General features: G+C 42.6%; 1 protein-coding gene across 1 annotated transcript in view; it reads right to left on the reverse strand.

Moving 5' to 3' along the window:
• The window catches only part of LOC124607115, a 79,612-nt gene that overhangs the window by 53,582 nt on the left and 4,331 nt on the right, over window positions 1–21,699 (reverse strand). Inside the window, exon 2 of the mRNA XM_047139313.1 lies at window positions 8,177–8,320. Within this exon, the coding sequence (XP_046995269.1) occupies window positions 8,177–8,320 (144 nt within the window). The remainder of the gene's footprint in view (window positions 1–8,176; window positions 8,321–21,699) is intronic.

Raw genomic sequence — 21,699 nt, forward strand, 5'->3', positions numbered from 1 at the left:
AGAGTCTGAGTGAAAGGTACGTAAACAGTAAGGAGGTATTTTGTGTGCAGCCAAAGTGTAAACTTGACACTAGTAACTTAGAATCTGAAAATCAGGTAAACCTGATGAAGACTGAAAGGGAGGAAGGAGATGGAAATTATAAAGAAATTGAAAAAGATTTATTATATGAAGTCCCCGAGGGGAAGGCAGATGAAAAGGAATTAGGCTGTCCATACATTAAAATAAGAGTAAATCAGTGGGAAGGGCACTGTCTTATTGATACAGGAAGCCCCATATGCGCAATTTCAGAAAAATTTAGAGATAAAATTAGAGATGGTAAGAACTTTGTAGAAATGCCGGTTATAGGGGTAAAAATCAGAGGTGCCACTGGTAGGCAAAGTAAGGTAGTTAAGAGTCAAGTATTGTTAATGTTTCAAATTGAAAATGTGGAGTTTGAGCAGGGTTGCCTTGTGGTCCCAAGGTTAGAAGAAAATATCATTTTTGGCATGGATTGGGTCTTAAAAGTGGGTGTAAGCTTCTCTTGGGAAGATAAGACTGTTATAATTACTGAACCTGAGAAAAATAGTATTCTGAAAACAGAAATGTACATCCTTAACTGTAGTAATTCTTGCAACCATATCAAAGCTGTTGTAAGCAAGGTAGATAGTCAAGCCATAAGTGATAACACATCCTTTGATCTTATAAATGAACAAAATTTCGAAGAATTAGTCGAAGTAAAATTGAAGGAAGCTGTAAATCTAAGTGAAAGTCAGAAAAATCAGTTAAGAGAAGTGTTATGGGAATTTCAGGATACATTCAGTGAGAGACCAGGGAAGGTAAAAGACTATCAGTGCAGACTTCAACTCAGAGATCATCATCCTTTCTTCCTAAAACCATATAGCATTCCATTCTCCAGGAAAAAGGATGTAGAAAGGGAAATCCAAAAAATGGAAACTTGGGGGATTATAGAAAGGAGTAGAAGTGCTTACAACAACCCATTAGTAGTTGTGTCTAAGAGAAATGGTGGGGTTAGACTTGTACTTGACTCTAGGCACCTTAATAAGTTTTTGATTAGAGAAAATGACCATCCTGACAATATGGATGAACTCCTGCACAAATTTGATAATGTAAAATTTATGAGTAGCCTAGACTTGACATCTGGTTTTCACCAGATACCACTTGAACTTGATTCTAGGAAGTATACTGCCTTTTTGTATGGTGGCAAAAGTTACCAATATTGTGTTGTCCCTTTTGGATTGAATGTATCGGTGGCTGAATTTATCAGAGCACTGGATTTTGTATTAGGTGATGAATTGTCTTCAAAATTAATAGTATATGTAGATGACATTCTTGTAACTGGAAAAACCTGGGAAGATCATCTAAACCTTCTGAGACAAGTCTGTTCAAAATTGAGGGAAGGGAGAATGACCGTAAAATTGGAAAAATGTTGTTTTGGAGTTAATGAACTGAAATTTTTGGGGCATAATATTTCAGAAAAGGGAATCTTACCTGATAAGGATAAACTTGAGGCCATTGTAAACTTCCCTACTCCCAAGAACAAAAAACAACTCAAGTCCTTTTTTGGTCTCACTGGATTCTATAGAAAATTTCTTAGTACCCAAGCTTTAAATGCAAACTGCTTATGTAACTTACTAAAAAAGAATACTGTTTGGGATTGGACACAAGAATGTCAGGATGCGTTCATGGAAATAAAACAACAACTGTCCCAAAGTCAAATGTTGTATAGACCTGTTATGTCGTTACCATTCTGTATAATGACAGATAGTAGTGAGACAGGTTTAGGGGCACACTTGTTTCAAAACATAGAAGTAGAAGGAAAATTAGAACACCATTCTATTGCTTTTGCTAGCCGGGTTTTACAAAAGTATGAAAAATCATATACAGTCACAGAGAAGGAACTACTTGCCATCCACTGGGCATTTAATAAGTTTAAAAGTTATCTGTTAGGGCACAAGGTAATTGTTTTCTCTGACCATAAAGCTCTATCGTACATTCAGGAGTGCAGACTCTATCATGACCGTATAACAAGGTGGGTTTTATTCCTTCAACAGTTTGACTACGAGATCAAATTTATTCAGGGTAAACATAATGTCATTGCAGATGCCCTTTCCAGACTACCAGTAGGTGCAGATGTTGAAAATACTTATGGAAAAGAGGAGAAAGAGTTCAAACTTATGTACTTAAAGGGTGTAAAAGATGAAGCTGAAATACTGAAAATCTGTAATGATATTCGTAGAAACCAAAACCATGATGAAAATTGGAAGTTGGTTAAAAGTTATATAGGGAAAAAGGGAGGAGAAAAGGTAGATCAGTATTATAAAGTACAAAAAGGGATTTTGTTTAGGAGACCTAGACCTGACTTAGACAATTGGAAACTATGTTGGCCTGAGCAATGTATTGACACGTTAATCAGTTACATACACGAAAGCTTCGGACACTGCGGGGCAACAAAATGTATACAGAAGATACAGGAAAATGTATACTTCTATAATATCAGTAGGAGAGTGAAGAAAAAACTTGAAACCTGTGATCGTTGTCAGAGAGTAAAAGTGAGCAACCAAACATCTAAAGGATTGATGCAAAACATTTTACCAAATAAAAACCTTGAATTAACAGCTATTGATCTATATGGACCACTACCAAGGTCAAGGGGAGGGTATAGTTACATCTTCGTTATAGTTGACGTTTTCTCTAAATTTATAAAATTGTATACATTAAAGAGAGCAACCAGTAAACAAATTATCATCAAGCTGACGAATCATTATTTCACAAATGTTGGTATTCCCCAGGCCATCATGTCTGATAATGGGTCACAGTTTACATCTAAATTATGGAAAAATTTTATTGAAGATACAGGAATAAAACATATCTTGATTTCGGTTTGTCACCCATCAAGTAACCCAGCAGAAAGGTACATGAGGGAAATTGGAAGGCTCTGCAGAACATACTGTAGTAAAAATCATGTTAATTGGATTGAAAATGTTACTGACTTTGAGGACATAATGAACAGCCTACAGCATTCATCCACTGGTTTCTCACCTTACGAAGTAATGTTTAATAGACGACCTGCAAATTTGATTTCTGAGAATGTTGATTTCCCACCTTGTCAAACTATGACACCCCAGGAAAGAGAGACAGCTGTTAGGAACACTATGAAAAGACAAGGAGAGGTAAGAAAGCGGAGACATGATGCAAGAAGTAAAGGAGTACAGTTCAGGGCAGGAGATCTGGTTTTAGTAAAAACACAGGAAAAATCTAGATTGATGAGTTCTGAAATAAAGAAATTTTTTGACATCTATATAGGCCCCTTTGAAATCAAGGAAAACCCACACCCTAATGCCTATAGGCTAATCTACCCAAAATCCAAGAAGTTATTTGGACTGCGCAATGTTACAGAGTTAAAACTCTACAAACATGACCCATAAAATAGTCTTTAATAAGTAAAATGCTGCTCGGAAAGAACTAGTTGACTGGCCCAACTACATCACTTTATTGTTTTATCATTCAAGGAAAACTTCATGTCAAAGTGTGGGACTAGGTCAGCTAAAAGTATGAAGTAGATTTTGTGTTAATGTGAATTATGTCTGTACTAATTTCTCTTTGTTCTCTAGTATACCCATTCATTAAATTTGGTATGAGATCAGTGTGTCTGGCTACGAACCATTCTACAGTGTCATAGTAATGTCTCTTAACCGAAACCAAAGTTAATGATGTGGACACTTTTAAAGTAATAAGATATGAATAGTGATTGTGTGTAAGAAGACAAAACCTTGTCATTTGTAAGCTATGTCAGATGGAACGTTATTTAATGGATAAAGCAAACTGGAGGTACTTGTCAGATTATGAGAGTGTACTTTGAAAGACCAGGTATGTTATAGTGTGTTAAAAATATAGTGGGTAGTCATGAAATTTAATCATGCAAATCAAGAATGTATTGAGGTTTAGAGCATTATGGAAACAGATGTTGGTGTATTACTTTTGAAACACTTGTGATGGATTGAAGGTTATGTGACACTAATTTTGAAGTTTATGTTGTGGGAGAATATTTTGTAATAGTTTAGATAATTTAATGTTAAAGTGAATGAAGAGCTGTTAGGAATTTATCCCATACCCTGTTACACAATTTGGAATAATTTCTATTCATGGCAATATGCTATTTGAGCACAGGAGAGTAAATAAAAATGAAACGCTGCTTAATAATGATGTAAAGTTAAGGTATAAATACTAACAATCTTACACAATTTAAGTGTAGAGTTTGTCATAATTTGACCTATAAAGCTGAAATAGATGTACAATGTGAGGATACTGCAATTATAGTCGCAATCATATGGAACGTCTCAGCTATCTCATTATAAAGGAAACATTAAATCGTAAATATGTAAACCAATCTGACTCTGTAAATACAGTGCTGATCGCACATAATTGAATTTGCACTGGATTCACCATGTGATTCCATTCATCATGTATACATGAATTTTCCCTAAGAGACAACCATTTAACATTGTGTATAAGTATTACAATATTTTGAATTATGTCTATTTTATGTATGTGGTTAAAAGAACCTGTGTATTTTAGAATAATGATTTCTTTAGATTTAATGGTTGTTTTGGGCACAATCCATGCCATAAGGTATTTTGTTGAAGCACTTATATTAAAAGATTGTGAGAGATGCCTGCATTCCGCAGTTCACTTAATATATTCTAAAGAAACCACTGACAATCAGAAGAATGAGGTTAACTAAGATGCATTAAGTCAGTATTGAAGTAAACTTGAGTTTATGCATATACTATATAATTATGTACCCATCTTAACACGGCTGTTCAGCTACCATGATCAATTAAATATAAGGTGCCATATTTTATTGTTAGTTATAAGCTCATTACACTTTTTGCTCAATACAGCCAATGTAACTTTCAAATTGTATATCATGGAAAGTGTATATATATATATACATATATAACTAAGATCACTTGGGAACCAATTTTATTACTAACTTTCGGAACTGGAAATTTTATTATGATGTGTGTATTAGACATATTTTATTCCATAGTGACACACAATCCCATGCATGCCATGCACGGACTTGTGTGGGGGGGGTATTGTAACAGAACGTAAGATCGTGTATGTCAGTAATTTTCGTGTATGTCAGTAATTTCTTTACGTGTAATGTTTTATGTAAATATAGCCTTTGACTGCGAGTTTAACGACTAAGAGACAGTTATCTTTGGACATGCGGAAAGGAGGTCGATCTTTGGGAGGGGTGGTAAAAGGGCTTTGGAGAGGAAGCGTGGGCTAGAGGAGGTGGGAATACAGATGTGGTGTAAAACAATGTCTTATTGCATATTATTGTAGAAGTGTTAAATGTGAATAAATGAATTAAATAGTGATTTGCAAAACTAATGTAACGTTTGCTCTCTAAAATTCAAAATACCACATCGCCCTACAAACCAGTTAGTCTCATCCAAACACAAAGAAAACCGCGGGAACATCGCAGTGGAATCACCTCTAGACTTCACGAAGACAACAACGCAGCCATCGATATGAGTTAAGTACCAAACTGTTCGTACTTGTTAACGACCTCGGACTATAAATTTGAATCTCCTGTAGTACATGAAGTCACCATGTGGACAAAGGAGTAGGACAACTTATATACAGTGGAAATCATAGGAAGAGGTCTGTTAAAACCTGAACAGCAGCCATCTCTCCCCCACCTTTCCCCAGGCTCGAGATTCAATGACCTGTGGTGGGTGCACGGACTGCCATTTGACTCTCAGTACATTCAGTCTTGCCCAGACTTGCAAAGTGTCAACTATCGGGTGCATTCTCAGCATATTGATGCTAGTGCAATGTTCCACGATGTGCTTAGTTGGTAGCTCACATTCCTATCAATGACACTGTAGTAGAGTCTACCAAAAGCCACTAGCTTGGCACAACATTTTTCCTCTTAAATTCAAATGTATATCCCTCATTCTGCCACTGTTGATTTATCTTTATGCCCCCAACTTTCACTTCTAATGTGTTATATGCAGTGTTTTTGAGATGCAGTTCTGTGTTTGCCTGATGTAATGGTGACCACACTCACAAGGAATGCTATATATACCAAGTATTTGTAGTTCTAGTTTGTCCTTCGCTAAAAGAAGCAGATATTTTGTCTTTCATGTTGGTCAAAAGATGGCCTCAGTGGTGTTTTCTCTGAGGATTGCTGCAACTGTGACTGAGAGAGGCTCAGTACAGGAGATGGCAGTCCAAAGAGATCATAGTCAAAGATAGGGCACTCTATGCCAGAGGTGCCACAAGTATGTTCTGATAGCCTGTTCCATGCATGATGGCATCAACATGTATAATGCATGAATGGCGTCCTGTGGTATAGCCATCCATGCTGCATTCACTTCCTTCCAATGGTCATGTGTGGTGGTTGGCACTGGGTCACAGTGTTGCACCATATTCCACACATTTTCAATTGGCGACAAGTCTTGTGATGTGGTGGGCCAGGGCCAAATGCTGACATACTGTGATACCAAGAAGGCATGTTTTCATGCAGCAACATGTGGCCGTATACTGCCTTGCAGAAAAATGGCATCAGGGGTGTTGTACACAAAGGGCATGGCTGTAGGTTGCAGGACATCATTCACGTGGCCACACTGTCACAATACTTTGGACACCCACCAACTATGATTTGTGGCTGTACCCAATAGCATCCAACACTATAAAGCCTTGAGTTTGCACTGTATATTGTGTGCAAATGCAGTCTCTGTGATGCTGCTCTCCTGTCTGTAGCAAACCAAAATGCAGCCATCATTTTCAAACAAACAGAACCCGAATTTGTCCAAAAAACTGTCTGATGCCATTCCTGTTCTCAGTGAGTCATTCTATACACAATTGTCTTCTAGCATATTTCTGCACATTCGTCAAAGGTAGGTGCCATGATAAACAGTTACTTATTGTCATCCCTGATAATGTACGATGTGTTACACTTTTACTGTGTTGCACCAGAACCAAGAAGGACACAGATCTGTCCTGCAATGCCATTCAGATGAGGTGTAAATCTTATCACGGGATGGTCTGGGTGGTGCGACCTGACACATCTCATCGTGTTCTACGGCAGCCAGTGAACCACTCTGCACACACCTGTTGCACTGGCAAAACACTTCTTGCCACATGAACAACAATTTTCTGGATGGATGTATCAATTTCTCTCTTGCCAATAATGCGCCCTCCTCAAACTCAATGATTTGATGGTATAGTTCGTGCATACATCTACAAGACATCTTGCAATTCTGCTCAAGTCACACTAATCCATTACCTACAGTTTATGGTGACAACAAGAGCCACATGCACATTTTACTGGTAGGTGGTGTTTTGCTGAAATATTGTTGCTGGTGTGGTTCAAATGCTAATCATTTCTACAGAACATGTTAATTAACATGTTTTGTGAATATGAAAATCCTATCTCTAGTGGTCCAAGATGCTCTGTTTTTTCTGAGCATGTGTGCAATTTGTAAACTGTTATAAACTAACAAAGTTTGGTTATATCCTGGAGTGAGTCTCTATAAGGCCAATACTCAGGCCATTTTCAGTCAGTCTACTTTTAGCTGAGAGTGCTTTCATTGTGCTCTTAGTCTTTGTGTCCTCTAGCTTTAGTTTAGCTAGTTTGTATTTTAGACCAACCTTGAGAACTGTCTGTGTTGCTTCTCCATGTGTTTAAATCAAGCTGAGGAAACATTTTTATAATTATGAGCAACAGATATCAGAATGTGTGATTTGGAGCATTTAAATAATTTTTGTGATTGTGGTAAGAGTTCTGTGCTTTCTTCTGCTTAACTGTGTGTGAAACAAAGTGTGATCACTTCATCTGTACTGTGTGAAATTTTACTTTTGAAGAAATAAGTATTATTATGCTCCTCATATGTATGTCTTTCCTACTTACTTGTGTGTAAACATTATGGAGACTGTAAGAGTCTTGGTCATCACCAGTAAGATCTTAGAAACATGATTAAAGATTGCTAAACCTCCAATTTTGAACATTTTAAGGATAAGACTTACAATAACACTTTCAGGTAGCAATCCAGTGAAACTGTGCAGCCAGTGAGGCTTATTCCTTTACAGGTAAGGCTAGTTTAAGTGACAGCAGCAAGCCCCATGAGGAGCTGGCTACAAGAGGCAGTGTGGTACTCACTGGTGCGGCTCCTTTCAGTGATGGTGGGGCACCAACTGGAGATGAGGGACCGGTTGGCCAGCAGCCACAGTATCTCCTCCTGGCGCTCCTCTTCCGTCTCCTTGCAGCTCCAGGCACACGCATTCTGCTCCACCACGCACGTGACTGCGGAACAACGGCAGAGGGCACCAGTGTCTAGCTCAGCATGCACAGCAATACGGCAAAGAGTCCTGTGAATTCATCACCACTAGGCAGCTACTGAGTCAAAGAGGGAAGTGGCCAAAATGTTGATACAGGGAGTGATCGCCACCTGACACGGTGAATGAGAATGGTACATCACCAGGAATCGTGCCTCACCACAGAATGCGGGGGTCTGAGGCTTGCCCACTCTGCAAAGCAGGATAGGCAATGATCTGTCGGAGATCTGGTGACAGAGTACAATACTGTTGGAGGTACAAATGTTTTTTATGTTGCTCAGTGAAAGATCTGTACCCAAAGACTGGAAAGTTGCACAGGTCACACCAATATTCGAGAAAGGTTGCAGGAGTAATCCACTAAATTACAGGCCCATATCATTAACATTGATATGCAGCATGATTTTGGAACATACACTCCTGGAAATTGAAATAAGAACACCGTGAATTCATTGTCCCAGGAAGGGGAAACTTTATTGACACATTCCTGGGGTCAGATACATCACATGATCACACTGACAGAACCACAGGCACATAGACACAGGCAACAGAGCATGCACAATGTCGGCACTAGTACAGTGTATATCCACCTTTCGCAGCAATGCAGGCTGCTATTCTCCCATGGAGACATTCGTAGAGATGCTGGATGTAGTCCTGTGGAACGGCTTGCCATGCCATTTCCACCTGGCGCCTCAGTTGGACCAGCGTTCGTGCTGGACGTGCAGACCGCGTGAGACGACGCTTCATCCAGTCCCAAACATGCTCAATGGGGGACAGATACGGAGATCTTGCTGGCCAGGGTAGGTGACTTACACCTTCTAGAGCACGTTGGGTGGCACGGGATACATGCGGACGTGCATTGTCCTGTTGGAACAGCAAGTTCCCTTGCCGGTCTAGGACTGGTAGAACGATAGGTTCGATGACGGTTTGGATGTACCGTGCACTATTCAGTGTCCCCTCGACGATCACCAGTGGTGTACGGCCAGTGTAGGAGATCGCTCCCCACACCATGATACCGGGTGTTGGCCCTGTGTGCCTCGGTCGTATGCAGTCCTGATTGTGGCGCTCACCTGCACGGCGCCAAACACGCATACGACCATCATTGGCACCAAGGCAGAAGCGACTCTCATCGCTGAAGACGACACGTCTCCATTCGTCCCTCCATTCATGCCTGTCGCGACACCACTGGAGGCGGGCTGCACGATGTTGGGGCGTGAGCGGAAGACGGCCTAACGGTGTGCGGGACCGTAGCCCAGCGGTTGCGAATGGTCCTCGCCGATACCCCAGGAGCAACAGTGTCCCTAATTTGCTGGGAAGTGGTGGTGCGGTCCCCTACGGCACTGCGTAGGATCCTACGGTCTTGGCGTGCATCCGTGCGTCGCTGCGGTCCGGTCCCAGGTCGACGGGCACGTGCACCTTCCGCCGACCACTGGCGACAACATCGATGTACTGTGGAGACCTCACGCCCCACGTGTTGAGCAATTCGGCGGTACGTCCACCCGGCCTCCCGCATGCCCACTATACGCCCTCGCTCAAAGTCCGTCAACTGCACATACGGTTCACGTTCACGCTGTCGCGGCATGCTACCAGTGTTAAAGACTGCGATGGAGCTCCGTATGCCACGGCAAACTGGCTGACACTGACGGCGGCGGTGCACAAATGCTGCGCAGCTAGCGCCATTTGACGGCCAACACCGCGGTTCCTGGTGTGTCCGCTGTGCCGTGCGTGTGATCATTGCTTGTACAGCCCTCTCGCAGTGTCCGGAGCAAGTATGGTGGGTCTGACACACCGGTGTCAATGTGTTCTTTTTTCCATTTCCAGGAGTGTATATTGTGTTCAAACATTATGAATTACCTCAAAGAAAATGGTCTATTGACAGACAGTCAACATGGCTCTAGAAAACATCGTTCTTCTGAAACACAACTAGCTCTTTACTTGCATGACATGCTGAGTGCTAAAGACAAGGGATTCCAAATTGATTTCATATTTCTGGATTTGTGGAAGGTTTCTACACTGTACCACATAAGTGGCTTGTAGTGAAATTGCGTGCTTATGGAATATCGTCTCAGTTATGTGACTGGATTCATGATTTCCTGTCAGAGAGGTTACAGTTAATAGTAATTGACGGAAAGTTATTGAGTAAAACAGAAGTAATTTCTGGTGTTCCCCAAGGTAGTCTTAAAGGCTCTTTGCTGTTCCTTATCTATATAATGATTTGGCAGAAAATCTGAGCAGCCATCTTAGGTTGCTTGCAGATCATACTGTCATTTATCGACTAGTAAAGTCATCAGAAGATCAAAACAAATTGCAAAATGATTTAGAAAAGATATCTGTATGGTGTTAACTTTGGCAATTGACCCTAAACAATGAAAAGTGTGAGGTCATCCAGATGAGTGCTAAAAGGAATCTGTTAAACTTCATTCAGATGATAAATCAGTCAAATCTAAAGGTCGTAAATTCATCTAAATAGCTAGGAATTACAATTAAGTGAAACTTAAATTGGAAGGAAAATGTGGGGAAGGCTAACCAAAGAATGTGTTTTGTTGGGCACTGGGAAAATGTAACAGATATACTAAGGAGACTGTCTACATTACACTTGTCCATCCTCTTTTAGAATACTGCTCCGCAGTGTGGGATCCTTACCATTGACGGAATACATTGAAAAAGTTCAAGGAAGGGCAGCACATTTTATATTATGGCGAAATAGGGGAGAGAGTGTGTCACTGAAATGATACAGGGTTTGGGGTGGACATCATTAAAACAATGGTGTTTTTTGCTGTGGCAGAATCTTTTCACGAAATTCCAATCACCACCTTTCTCCTCCGAATGCAAAAACATTTTGTTGGCGCCAACCTACAAAAGGGAAACAATCACCATTATAAAATAAGGGAAATCAAAGCTCGTACAGAAAGTATGGGCATTGGATCTTTCTGCAGGCTATATGAGATTGTAATAATAGAGAATTGTGAAGGTGGTTTGATGAACCCTCTGCCAGGCACTTAAATGTGATTTGTAGAGTATCCATGTAAACGCAAATGTAGATGTAGATCCTGTGGTGTGGTCAATCACAATTGCACTGTGCATGAAGTCATCGAGATTGGATTGTGGATCAGTGGAAATATGTCATCTGATCAGAAGAAACACATTTCTTATTACACCAGGTAGTTGGTCGTGTTCAGACGTGTTGTCACCCAAGCAAACAGCTGCTCAGAATACACACTGTGGCATAGACGCACGCCGATGTTATGGATGGTATTCACCTGGGCTTCCATGGAACCTGTGATAGAAAAAAAATTGAAGGCACCAGGCAGTTGAGAACCACCTGCATCCCTTGTTGCTTGATGTCTTGCCTGGTGGTGATGGCATCTCCCAACAAGATGACTATCCATGTCACAAGGCCAGAATCATTCTACAGTGGTTTGAGCACCATTATAGTGAACTTAGTAACCAAACCCACCTGTTCTGACACTGATGCAATACACATCTCGGACACTGCTGGGTGCCAGCTCCACACCCACAAATTACATAGGAAGAAGGACCCTTTATTGTATGATTATGTGATAATGGAACAAACATTGGTAGCAGTTACTTCTGTAAAATATCTGGGAGTGTACGTACAAAACAATTTGAAGTGGAATGATCATATAAAATTAATTGTTGGTAAGGTGGGTGCCAGGTTGAGATTCATTGGGAGAATCCTTAGAAAATGTAGTCCATCAACAAAGGAGGTGGCCTATAAAACACTCGTTCAACCTACACTTGAGTATTGCTCATCAGTGTGGGATCCGTTCCAGGTCAGGTTGACAGAGGAGGTGGAGAAGAACCAAAGAAGAGCAGCACGTTTCGTCACAGGGTTATTTGGTAAGTGTGATAGTGTTACGGAGATGTTTAGCAAACTCAAGTGGCAGACTCTGCAAGAGAGGCGCTCTGTATCACGGTGTAGCTTGCTATCTAGGTTTTGAGAGGGTGCGTTTCTGGATGAGGTATCGAATATATTGCTTCCTCCAACTTATACCTCCCAAGGAGATCACGAATGTAAAATTAGAGAGAGTCGAGCACACACAGAGGCTTTCCGGCAGTCATTCTTCCCGCGAACCATACGCGACTGGAACAAGAAAGGGAAGTAATGACAGTGGCATGTATAGTGCCCTCCGCCACACACCGTTGGGTGGCTTGCGGAGTATAAATGTAGATGTAGATGTAGATTACCTGCCCATAATCTACTGGGACTGCATCACTTGCATGTGGGCATCTGGTGCCATGTACCTCCATCTATCAAGGACTTGTCAAATCTATGCCACACACAAACATTGCTGTACTCCTGGTGTTCACAATCTTTGGCTCAACAGTGTGAAACTGTGTCTGATTTTGAGAGTTTAAAGATTGCATTCGACATATATGTATTATGAAACCACATTTTATGTATCAAAAATTGTCACAAGAGTTTTTCCATTCTGATTCACTATGATCTGCTATGTATTATAGTGAACTTGTGCCACATTATTGACAAATCTCCTCACTAACAAAGATCATCTAACATTTGTTGATTTAGTTGATATTTTCCTGCATCAGACACCACAGGTTACTAAGTGAAATAATTGGATGATCAGAATACCAGTACTCTGAAATTAGGATGCCATTCAATTGAGGTTAGTGACTGTTGAGCCCACTTAGTCCTGTTTTTGTGATCTTGTTTTAGTTCCTTTTACTAACATAAATTTTGCCAATGTGTGCCCTCACAGTATGTTTTTTTTTCTACCATGTTACAATGCATTTTTGTAAAGTTTTCATAAATTCTTTAATATTTAACCCATCAATATATGCTCCTTTACTCGTTCTTACTTGCAGAATGTCACATTGTCGAATTTCCAGCTTCCGTCACCAATGAAAATGTAGGTCTAGTTTTTCCAACTGTTGTGTCATGACATTTTACTGTGTGACATGTCATGAAACTTGGTTCTGTCCATAAATCTACCCTTCACATGATTTTAATGTGGGTCATTTCAGTTTCTAACATGAACTGTAATAATTTATAATAAATATAGAGACAATATGTGCAAGCCAACACCTTCAATGGCAGGGAGTTAACATTTTTTAATAGCAATGAGAAATACCTGCAGAAATTCCAGACACTCAAAGGCACACATCATCCATGTTCAGCAGTTGGCGGCCTGCTACCAAGACAAACGATCACACTGGAATTTCTTTCTCATGTGCAAGTGGACAATGAGTGACCAAGGAACATTCTGTGGACAGACAAAACTCATTTCCATCTCCAAGAACATCACAATATGCAGGATGACAGAATATGGGCAACAGAAAATCCGCACGCACATCAAGCGGTACCACTTCATTCTGCAAAAGTGACTGTATGGTGCGAGTTGATGGCATAGTTTATGACAGAGACACATTTTTTCGAGGAGACAGGTCGTGCGAGTTCTGTTACCTGCACCGTCACCGGTAAACAGTATGAGAGTCATCTGCGCCCCAGCGTCGTTCCGATGTTTCGAGAGTGCCGATGTCTGGACACACACGATGGTGCTCCTCTGCACTTGGCACAGCTAGTGGAAGGGGCTGCTGCACAGGCATTTCGGATATGCTAGAATTATCAGACATCATTTCCCTACAGCCTGGCCATGAAGATCAACTGTCCTCAAGCTGTACGACTTGTGGCTGTGGGGTTATCTGAAAGACGTTGTGTTCAGTACTCCAATTACACAAGTAGCTGCATCAAAGGCACGCATTGCACAGTGCATTCTGAATGTGACCTCCGAGACACTCTGATCTGTCATGGAACATACTGTTTCTCGATTTCAACCTGTGGCAGTAAACGCTTGACAGCATATTATCCACGTCATTCGCCAGTCTCACGACAACTGGAAGCTGTTATCATTTTGATTTTTACACAGTTTTTGGTCTCAGGACAATTGAAAATCAGTTTTTTCCATTCAATGTAGTACAGCCTTGCCATGGCAGATGGGCTTACATAAAGTACTGCAATTAATCTTTCATTTGTAGCCAGTCCCATTTACCTTAAGACACTTACAGAGCCATCTATTGATGTAATTTCGTTAATTTTTTGTTGTTGTTGTTGCATGACGTTTCCCACTGTGTCAGTTATAAAATGCTTAAATTGTGCACAACGGTTCTCTTTCTACAGCATTTTGAAATTGAAACTTTAATTATGGAGACCACAAAACTTATGGGCGAGCTGGATACAGTAAAATATGTGAGTCGTTCAATACGTAATGCCCCACATTTTTTTCTTAGAAAGTATTTATTTTTAAGAGTCAGAATATGGTAACAATTATACATCAACACGTCTTGTCCATGTCCTGTTTTTCTATTAGGTCTCCATCACGTTCTGTGGCCGTACGCCAACGTTGTGGAAGAGCATTTACTCCCTGCTGGTAAAAGATCTTGTCCTGTAGATGCAGCCATGTTTTCACTGCACAACTGACACTCTCGTCATCTTTAAAGTGTGTTCCCTGTAGAGAATCATTAAGCGGCCCAAAGAGATGGAAGTCCGAGGGTGCAAGGCCTGGACTGTATGGCGGATGATGAAATGATGTCCAGTCCAATTTGGCGATGTGTTCCCTATCCTCAAACTTATGTGTAGGCGTGCGTTATCGTGTTGGAGCAAGATTTCTGGTGGATTCTTGTCTGATGGAACACGTTGGAAATGGTTCTTGAGTTTATTCAGAGTCTTCACGTCTGCCCCCGACTTGATGGTTGACCCTCTTGGCATCACACCCACGAGAATGACGCCATCTAAATCCCAGAAGACTGTCACCATGAGTTTTCCAGCACAGGGGGTTGTCTTGAATTTCTTCTTGTGTGGCGAATGAGGATGATGCCACTCCTTTTTGTTTCCAGCGAAAAGTGGTGCACTCAGCTTCCTCTACCGTGAAGAACTGTGACAGAAAATTTGGAGATTTGTGGTAACTTCCTATGGGACCAAACTGCTGAGGTCATCAGTCCCTAGGTTTACACGCTATTCAATCTACTAAGGACAACACATACATCCATGCCCGAGGGAGGACTTGAACCTCCGACGAGGGGAGAAACGAGATCCATGGCAAGGCACCCTAGACCATGCGGCTACCCTGCACGGCTCTGTGGCAGAAAGGCCACTCCGTCGGTCTGAAAACGCTCCAACAATTCAAATGAAATGGCCTTTCTTTGAATCTTGTGGTCTGCTGTGAGCATTCGTGGAACCCATTGTGAGCACCTCTTAGAATATCCAAGAGCTTAGATCATTGCAGACTCATTTCAAGTGCTGACCGACAACTGTAGAGCCAATTGTCGAATTGTGATGCACCGGTCGGCACAAATAATGGCATACGCACGATTCAGCATGTCTAGAGCAGTGGCTGTGACAGGACGTCCTGAGCATGGCTTATCATAGACTTCTGTTCCCGCATTTCCTCAGGCTGTAAATTTCTTTACCCATCGCCCAACTGTGTTCCCATTAACTGCAGGATCACCATACTCTGCACACAAACGTTTATGGATGTTCACCACGATTTCTTTTTCTGCACACAATAATTCAGTAACAGCAACCTGCTTGTAACGTGAGTCGTATGTAGACGCCATTTTGACGTCGTACTACGGCTCTGCCATCTGCCAGAACGGTTCGAAACTTCACCAGCGTACAGAACGAACATCAAATGTGAAGCACCAACAACAACGTTTGTCTACGTATGTCAATGGCTTTTTTTTAAAAAAAAAATGTGGGGCATTACTTATTGAACGACCCTTGTAAGACATTAACAACTTGGTGGAAATGAATGAAAGTGCAGCAATATGTTGCCAGATGCCCCCAGTCGTGCACTGCAAGTCGGACGTCACACGGCGTGAGACTAGCAAGACTACCGGGGCAATGGGGTCCGGCCCCACAACGCGAGACAGTTGAAGGAACAGGAAAAGACAGTTGAAGGAACAGGAAAAGAAGACAGTGTGTGTGAATCAGTGAGCTGTTACAGTGCACTCTGGTGGTAGTGTTCTTTATTACAACACGGTCCGGAGGCAACATCTGGGTAACTTCCAATGTGGAAGAATCATCGGGAAACTGAGATGAGGATGAAATGTGACCATTCTAGCCCAGGAGTGTCATATTGATCACAACATTGTTTCAAGTGCACGGAGAATGTTCTGAACCACTTGCATCACACCCCGATGGAGAGTAGGTAGTCGACTACAGCAGCAGGTGACCGCAACATTGTGCAAAAGGGGTGCAATTGGAACCACATTTAACAGGGCTGAAATGCACTCAACCACACGCTTCACAGTGGCATGGCGAGTGCATAGGGAAGGGCTCTTCACCCGATGACCAGTACATTACGTTCTGCTGACACCAACATGTAGGCAGCACCGTTTGCAATGGTGTTTAGAGCGTAGAGACTAGACAACAGACGGCTGGGGTTGCTTGCTCTCCTCAGTTAAGAGCAGATTCAGTCTGAGTAGTGACTCTGGACACACGCTCATACAGTGAGAGGTGGAAACACTCAACACACGCAGGGATATTACCGGGCATGATCGTTTGGTGGTCCAGGTGATACCTTGTGAGGAGGCAAACTGCTCCACGGGCGTACGAGGTACACTCACCAGTCATCTTCCTTGTGACACTGTACTCCTTCCCCATGCGCGTCTTTGAGGGGCCCATTCAGCACTAAATTCATTTTTACGGATGGCAGTGTGTGACGATACTGATCCCTGCAGGTGGAGGAGCTCTCAGAACAAGAGGACATTCGGCGCATGGACTGGCCTGCCATTTCCCTGACTTAAATCAACTCTAGCACATGTGGATGCGTTGGGAAGATGTGTTACACTGATGACCATCCAGCAGTAGTCAGTGCACCACAAGAACTCCTTTATACTGTGACCGGCATGGGAGCTTGATGCAGAGCGTCAATCGCCGTCCTTGGTGGTCACACACCATATTAAGAACCATGTACCGACTTTTGTAATGTCCAGGGCCCATCACAAATCACAGTGACTCCAGTGTAATTATTGTCATCTATGTTCGTCTCTCTGCATATTTCTTTCAGTTAACTTATACAGTATACTAAACAAAAAAACTACAAAGAACGAGACTCGTCTAGCTTAAGGGGGAAACCAGATGGCGTTATGGTGTGCCCGCTAGATGGCGCTGCCATAGGTCAAACGGATATCAAGTGCGTTTTTAACCCCAATTTTTTATTACATATTCGTGTAGTACGTAAAGAAATATGAATGTTTTAGTTGGACCACTTTTTTCGCTTTGTGAAAGATGGCGCTGTAATAGTCGCAAACAGATGGCTCACAATTTTAGACGAACAGTTGGTAACAGGTAGGTTTTTTTAAATTAAAATACAAAACGTAGGTACGTTTGAACATTTTATTTCGGTTGTCCCAATGTGACACGTGTACCTTTGTGAAATTATCATTTTTGAGAACGCATGCTGTTACAGCGTGATTGCCTGTAAATACCACATTAATGCAATAAATGCTCAAAATGATGTTCGTCAACCTCAATGCATTTGGCAATACGTGTAACGACATTCCTCTCAACAGCGAGTAGTTCGCCTTCCGTAATGTTCGCACATGCATTGACAATGTGCTGACGCATGTTATCAGGTGTTGTCGGTGGACCACAATAGCAAATATCTTTCAACTTTCCCCACAGAAAGAAATCCGGGGACGTCAGATCCGGTGAATGTGCGGGCCATGGTATAGTGCTTCAAAGACCAATCCACCTGTCATGAAATAAGCTATTCAATACCGCTTCAACTGCACGCGAGCTATGTGCCGGACGTCCATCATGTTGGAAGTACATCGCCATTCTGTCATGCAGTGAAACATCTTGCAGTAACATCGGTAGAACATTACGTAGGAAATCAGCATACATTGCACCATTTAGATTGCCATCGATAAAATGGGGCCAATTATCCTTCCTCCCATAATGCCGCACCATACATCAAATCGCCAAGATCGCTGATGTTCCACTTTCGCACCCATCGTGGATTTTCCGTTGCCCAATAGTGCATATTAGGCCAGTTTGCGTTACCGCTGTTGGTGAATGACGCTTCGTCGCTAAATAGAACGCGTGCAAAAAGTCTGTCATCGTCCCGTAATTTCTCTTGTGCCCAGTGGCAGAACTGTACACGACGTTCAAAGTCGTCGCCATGCAATTCCTGATGCATACAAATATGGTACGGGTGCAATCGATGTTGATGTTGCATTCTCAACACCGACGTGTTTGAGATTCCCGATTCTCGCGCAATTTGTCTGCTACTGAAGTGCGGATTAGCCGCCACAGCAGCTAGAACACCTACTTGGGCATCATCATTTGTTGCAGGTCGTGGTTGACGTTTCACATGTGGCTGGACACTTCCTGTTTCCTTAAATAATGTAACTATCCAGCGAACGGTCCGGAAACTTGGATCATATCGTCCAGGATACCGAGCAGCACACATAGCACACGCCCGTTGGGCATTTTGATCACAATAGCCATACATCAACACGATATCGACCTTTTCCGCAATTGGTAAACGGTCCATTTTAACACGAGTAATGTATCACAAAGCAAATACCGTCCGCCCTGATGGAATGTTACGTGATACCATGTACTTATACGTTTCTGACTATTACAGCGCCATCTATCGCAAAGCGAAAAAAGTGGTCCAACTAAAACATTCACATTTCTTTACGTACTACACGAATATGTAATGAAAAATGGGGGTTCCTATTTAAAAGAACGCAGTTGATATCCGTTTGACCTATGGCAACGCCATCTAGCGGGCCAACCATAGCGCCATCTGGTTTCCCCCTTCAAGCTAGACGTGTTTCGTACTTTGTAGTTTTTTCGTTTGATGCTTATTTCGTGAGATATTTGGCCTGGTCACTATCAATGGACCACCCTATCAAAAAAAGTTTTGCATTGCCAGAACTCCTGTAGGTAGATGTTGACTGTGGATATTGTATCACAGACACAGTCCCTTTGACTGTTCAGAGATGTCACTAAGCCCGCCAAAAGATGTAAACAACCGTGCATGAGCACCGCCTATTAGACGGAGGGGGTCCGACAGCCGATCAGTTCCAGTCATTCCACCAGGACGGTTGTACTCTGCTCGTGTTGTCTGTAGTTTAACCATGCCTAGATGGTCAATACCGCGGTTCGATCGCATCCACATTGTTACTTTGTGCCAGGAAGGGCTCTCAACAAGGGAAGTGTGCAGCCGTCTCGGAGTGACCAAAGCGATGTTGTTCAGACATGGAGGAGATACAGAGAGACAGCAACTGTCGGTGACATGCCTCGCTCAGGCTGCCCGAGGGCTACTACTGTAGTGGATGATATCTACTTACAGGTTATGACTCGGAGGTACCCTGACAGCGACATCACCATGATGAATAATGCTTTTCGTGCAGCCGCAGGACGTCGTGTTACGACTCAAACTGTTCGCAATGGGCTGCATGATGCGCAACTTCACTTCCGACGTCCATGACGAGGTCCATCTTTGCAACCATGACACCATGCAGCGCGGTATTGATGGGCCCAACAACATGCTGAATGGTCCCCTCAGGCACCGATGACTGTCGCATATGCCTTCAACCAGACAATCGTCGGAGACGTGTTTGGAAGCAACGCGGTCAGGCTGAACGTCTTAGACACACTGTCCAGCGAGTGCAGCAAGGTGGAGGTTCCTTGCCGTTTTGGGTTGGTATTATGTGGGGCCGGCGTACGCCGCTGGTGGTCATGGGAGGCGCTGTAATGGCTGTTCGATACTTGAATGCCATCCTCCGACCGACAGTGCAATCATATCGGTAGCAGCATATTGGCGAGGCGTTCGTCTTCATGGACGATAATTTGCGCCCCTATCGTGTACATCTTGTGAATGACTTCCTTCTGGATAACGACATTGCTCGACTAGAGTGGCTAGCATGTTCTTCAGACATGAACCCTGTCAAGCATGCACGGGATAGATTGAAAAGGGCTGTTTATGGACGACGTGACCCACCAAATAACCTGAGGGATCTACGCTGAATCGCCATTGAGGAGTGGAACAATCTGGATCAACAGTGCTTTGATGAACTTGTGGATAGTATACCATGACGAATACAGGCATGCATCAATGCAAGAGGACATGTTATTGTGTATTAGGGGTGCCGGAGTGTACTGCAGTCTGGACCATCACCTCTGAAGTTCTCATTGTATGGTGATATAACATGCAATGTGTAGGAAATCATGTTTATGTTGATCTCTATTGCAATTTCCTGTACGGGTTCCAGAACTCTCGGAAGCGAGGTGATGCAAAACTTATTGGATGTGTGTATATGCAAACTGCCAGAAGAAATAGCAACACCAAAAAATATTTAATGTAGAGCAATGGAATTTCGGGAATACATTTGTCTAGCTAAAATATTTACGTCATTCACACTGCAAGATCGCAGGCTAACGTATGCGCGAAGTAACTCATTGCAAATGTGAAATGCTGGTACATTAATAACTACTGTATCCTCCAGGAGGTTGCATGAAAGCATGCAAACGTGCATGCATTGTGTTATACACGTGCCAGATGTCAGTTTGTAGGATGGACTTCCGTGCCTGTTGCACTTGGTCTGTCAACACAGGGACGGTTAATGCTGTTTGTGGATGGAGCTGCAGCTGTCGTCGGATGATTTCCGATATGCGCTCCATCAGAGATGGATCTGGTGATCGAGTAGGCCAAGGCAACATGTTGACATTCTGTAGAGCACGACAACAGCGGTATCTTAGTGAGCCTTATCCTGCTGGAAAACACCCCCTGGGAGTCTGTTCGTGAATGGCAACACGAAAGGTCGAATCACCACACTGACGTACAAATTTGCAGTCAGCATTTGTGGGACGACCGCAAGAGTGCTCCTGGTCTCTTACAAAATCGCACCCCTTATCATAAACCCAGGTGTAGGCCCAGTGTGTTGGAGGCAGGTCCTCAACTGACCTCCTCCTAACCCAGGCACAGTCATCACTGTCACTGGGTGTCAGAAGCAGCTTTCATTAGAAAACACAACGACTCTCCACTCTGGCCTCCAATGGGCTCTCGCTTGACACCACAGAAGTGGCAAATGGCGACGGTTTGGTGTCAGCAGAATGCACGCTACAGGACGTTTGGGTCTGGGATGTCCTTGAAATAACCGGTTTTCTAACAGTATCGTATGCTGATGACATGACAACACTAAATAGTGAACCAAATATGGAACAGCTTGAGAGAAGAGCATACGTATCTGAAAATATCACAGCTCAATGGCTGTTGGAAAATGAACTGGTTATAAATCTAAAAAAGATTATGTATGCAGTGTTTAAAAACAAGGAGAAGGCCGTAGACATGG

Source organism: Schistocerca americana, chromosome 3 (genome assembly GCF_021461395.2).
Source record: "Schistocerca americana isolate TAMUIC-IGC-003095 chromosome 3, iqSchAmer2.1, whole genome shotgun sequence".
NCBI classification, from domain to species: Eukaryota; Metazoa; Arthropoda; class Insecta; order Orthoptera; family Acrididae; genus Schistocerca; species Schistocerca americana.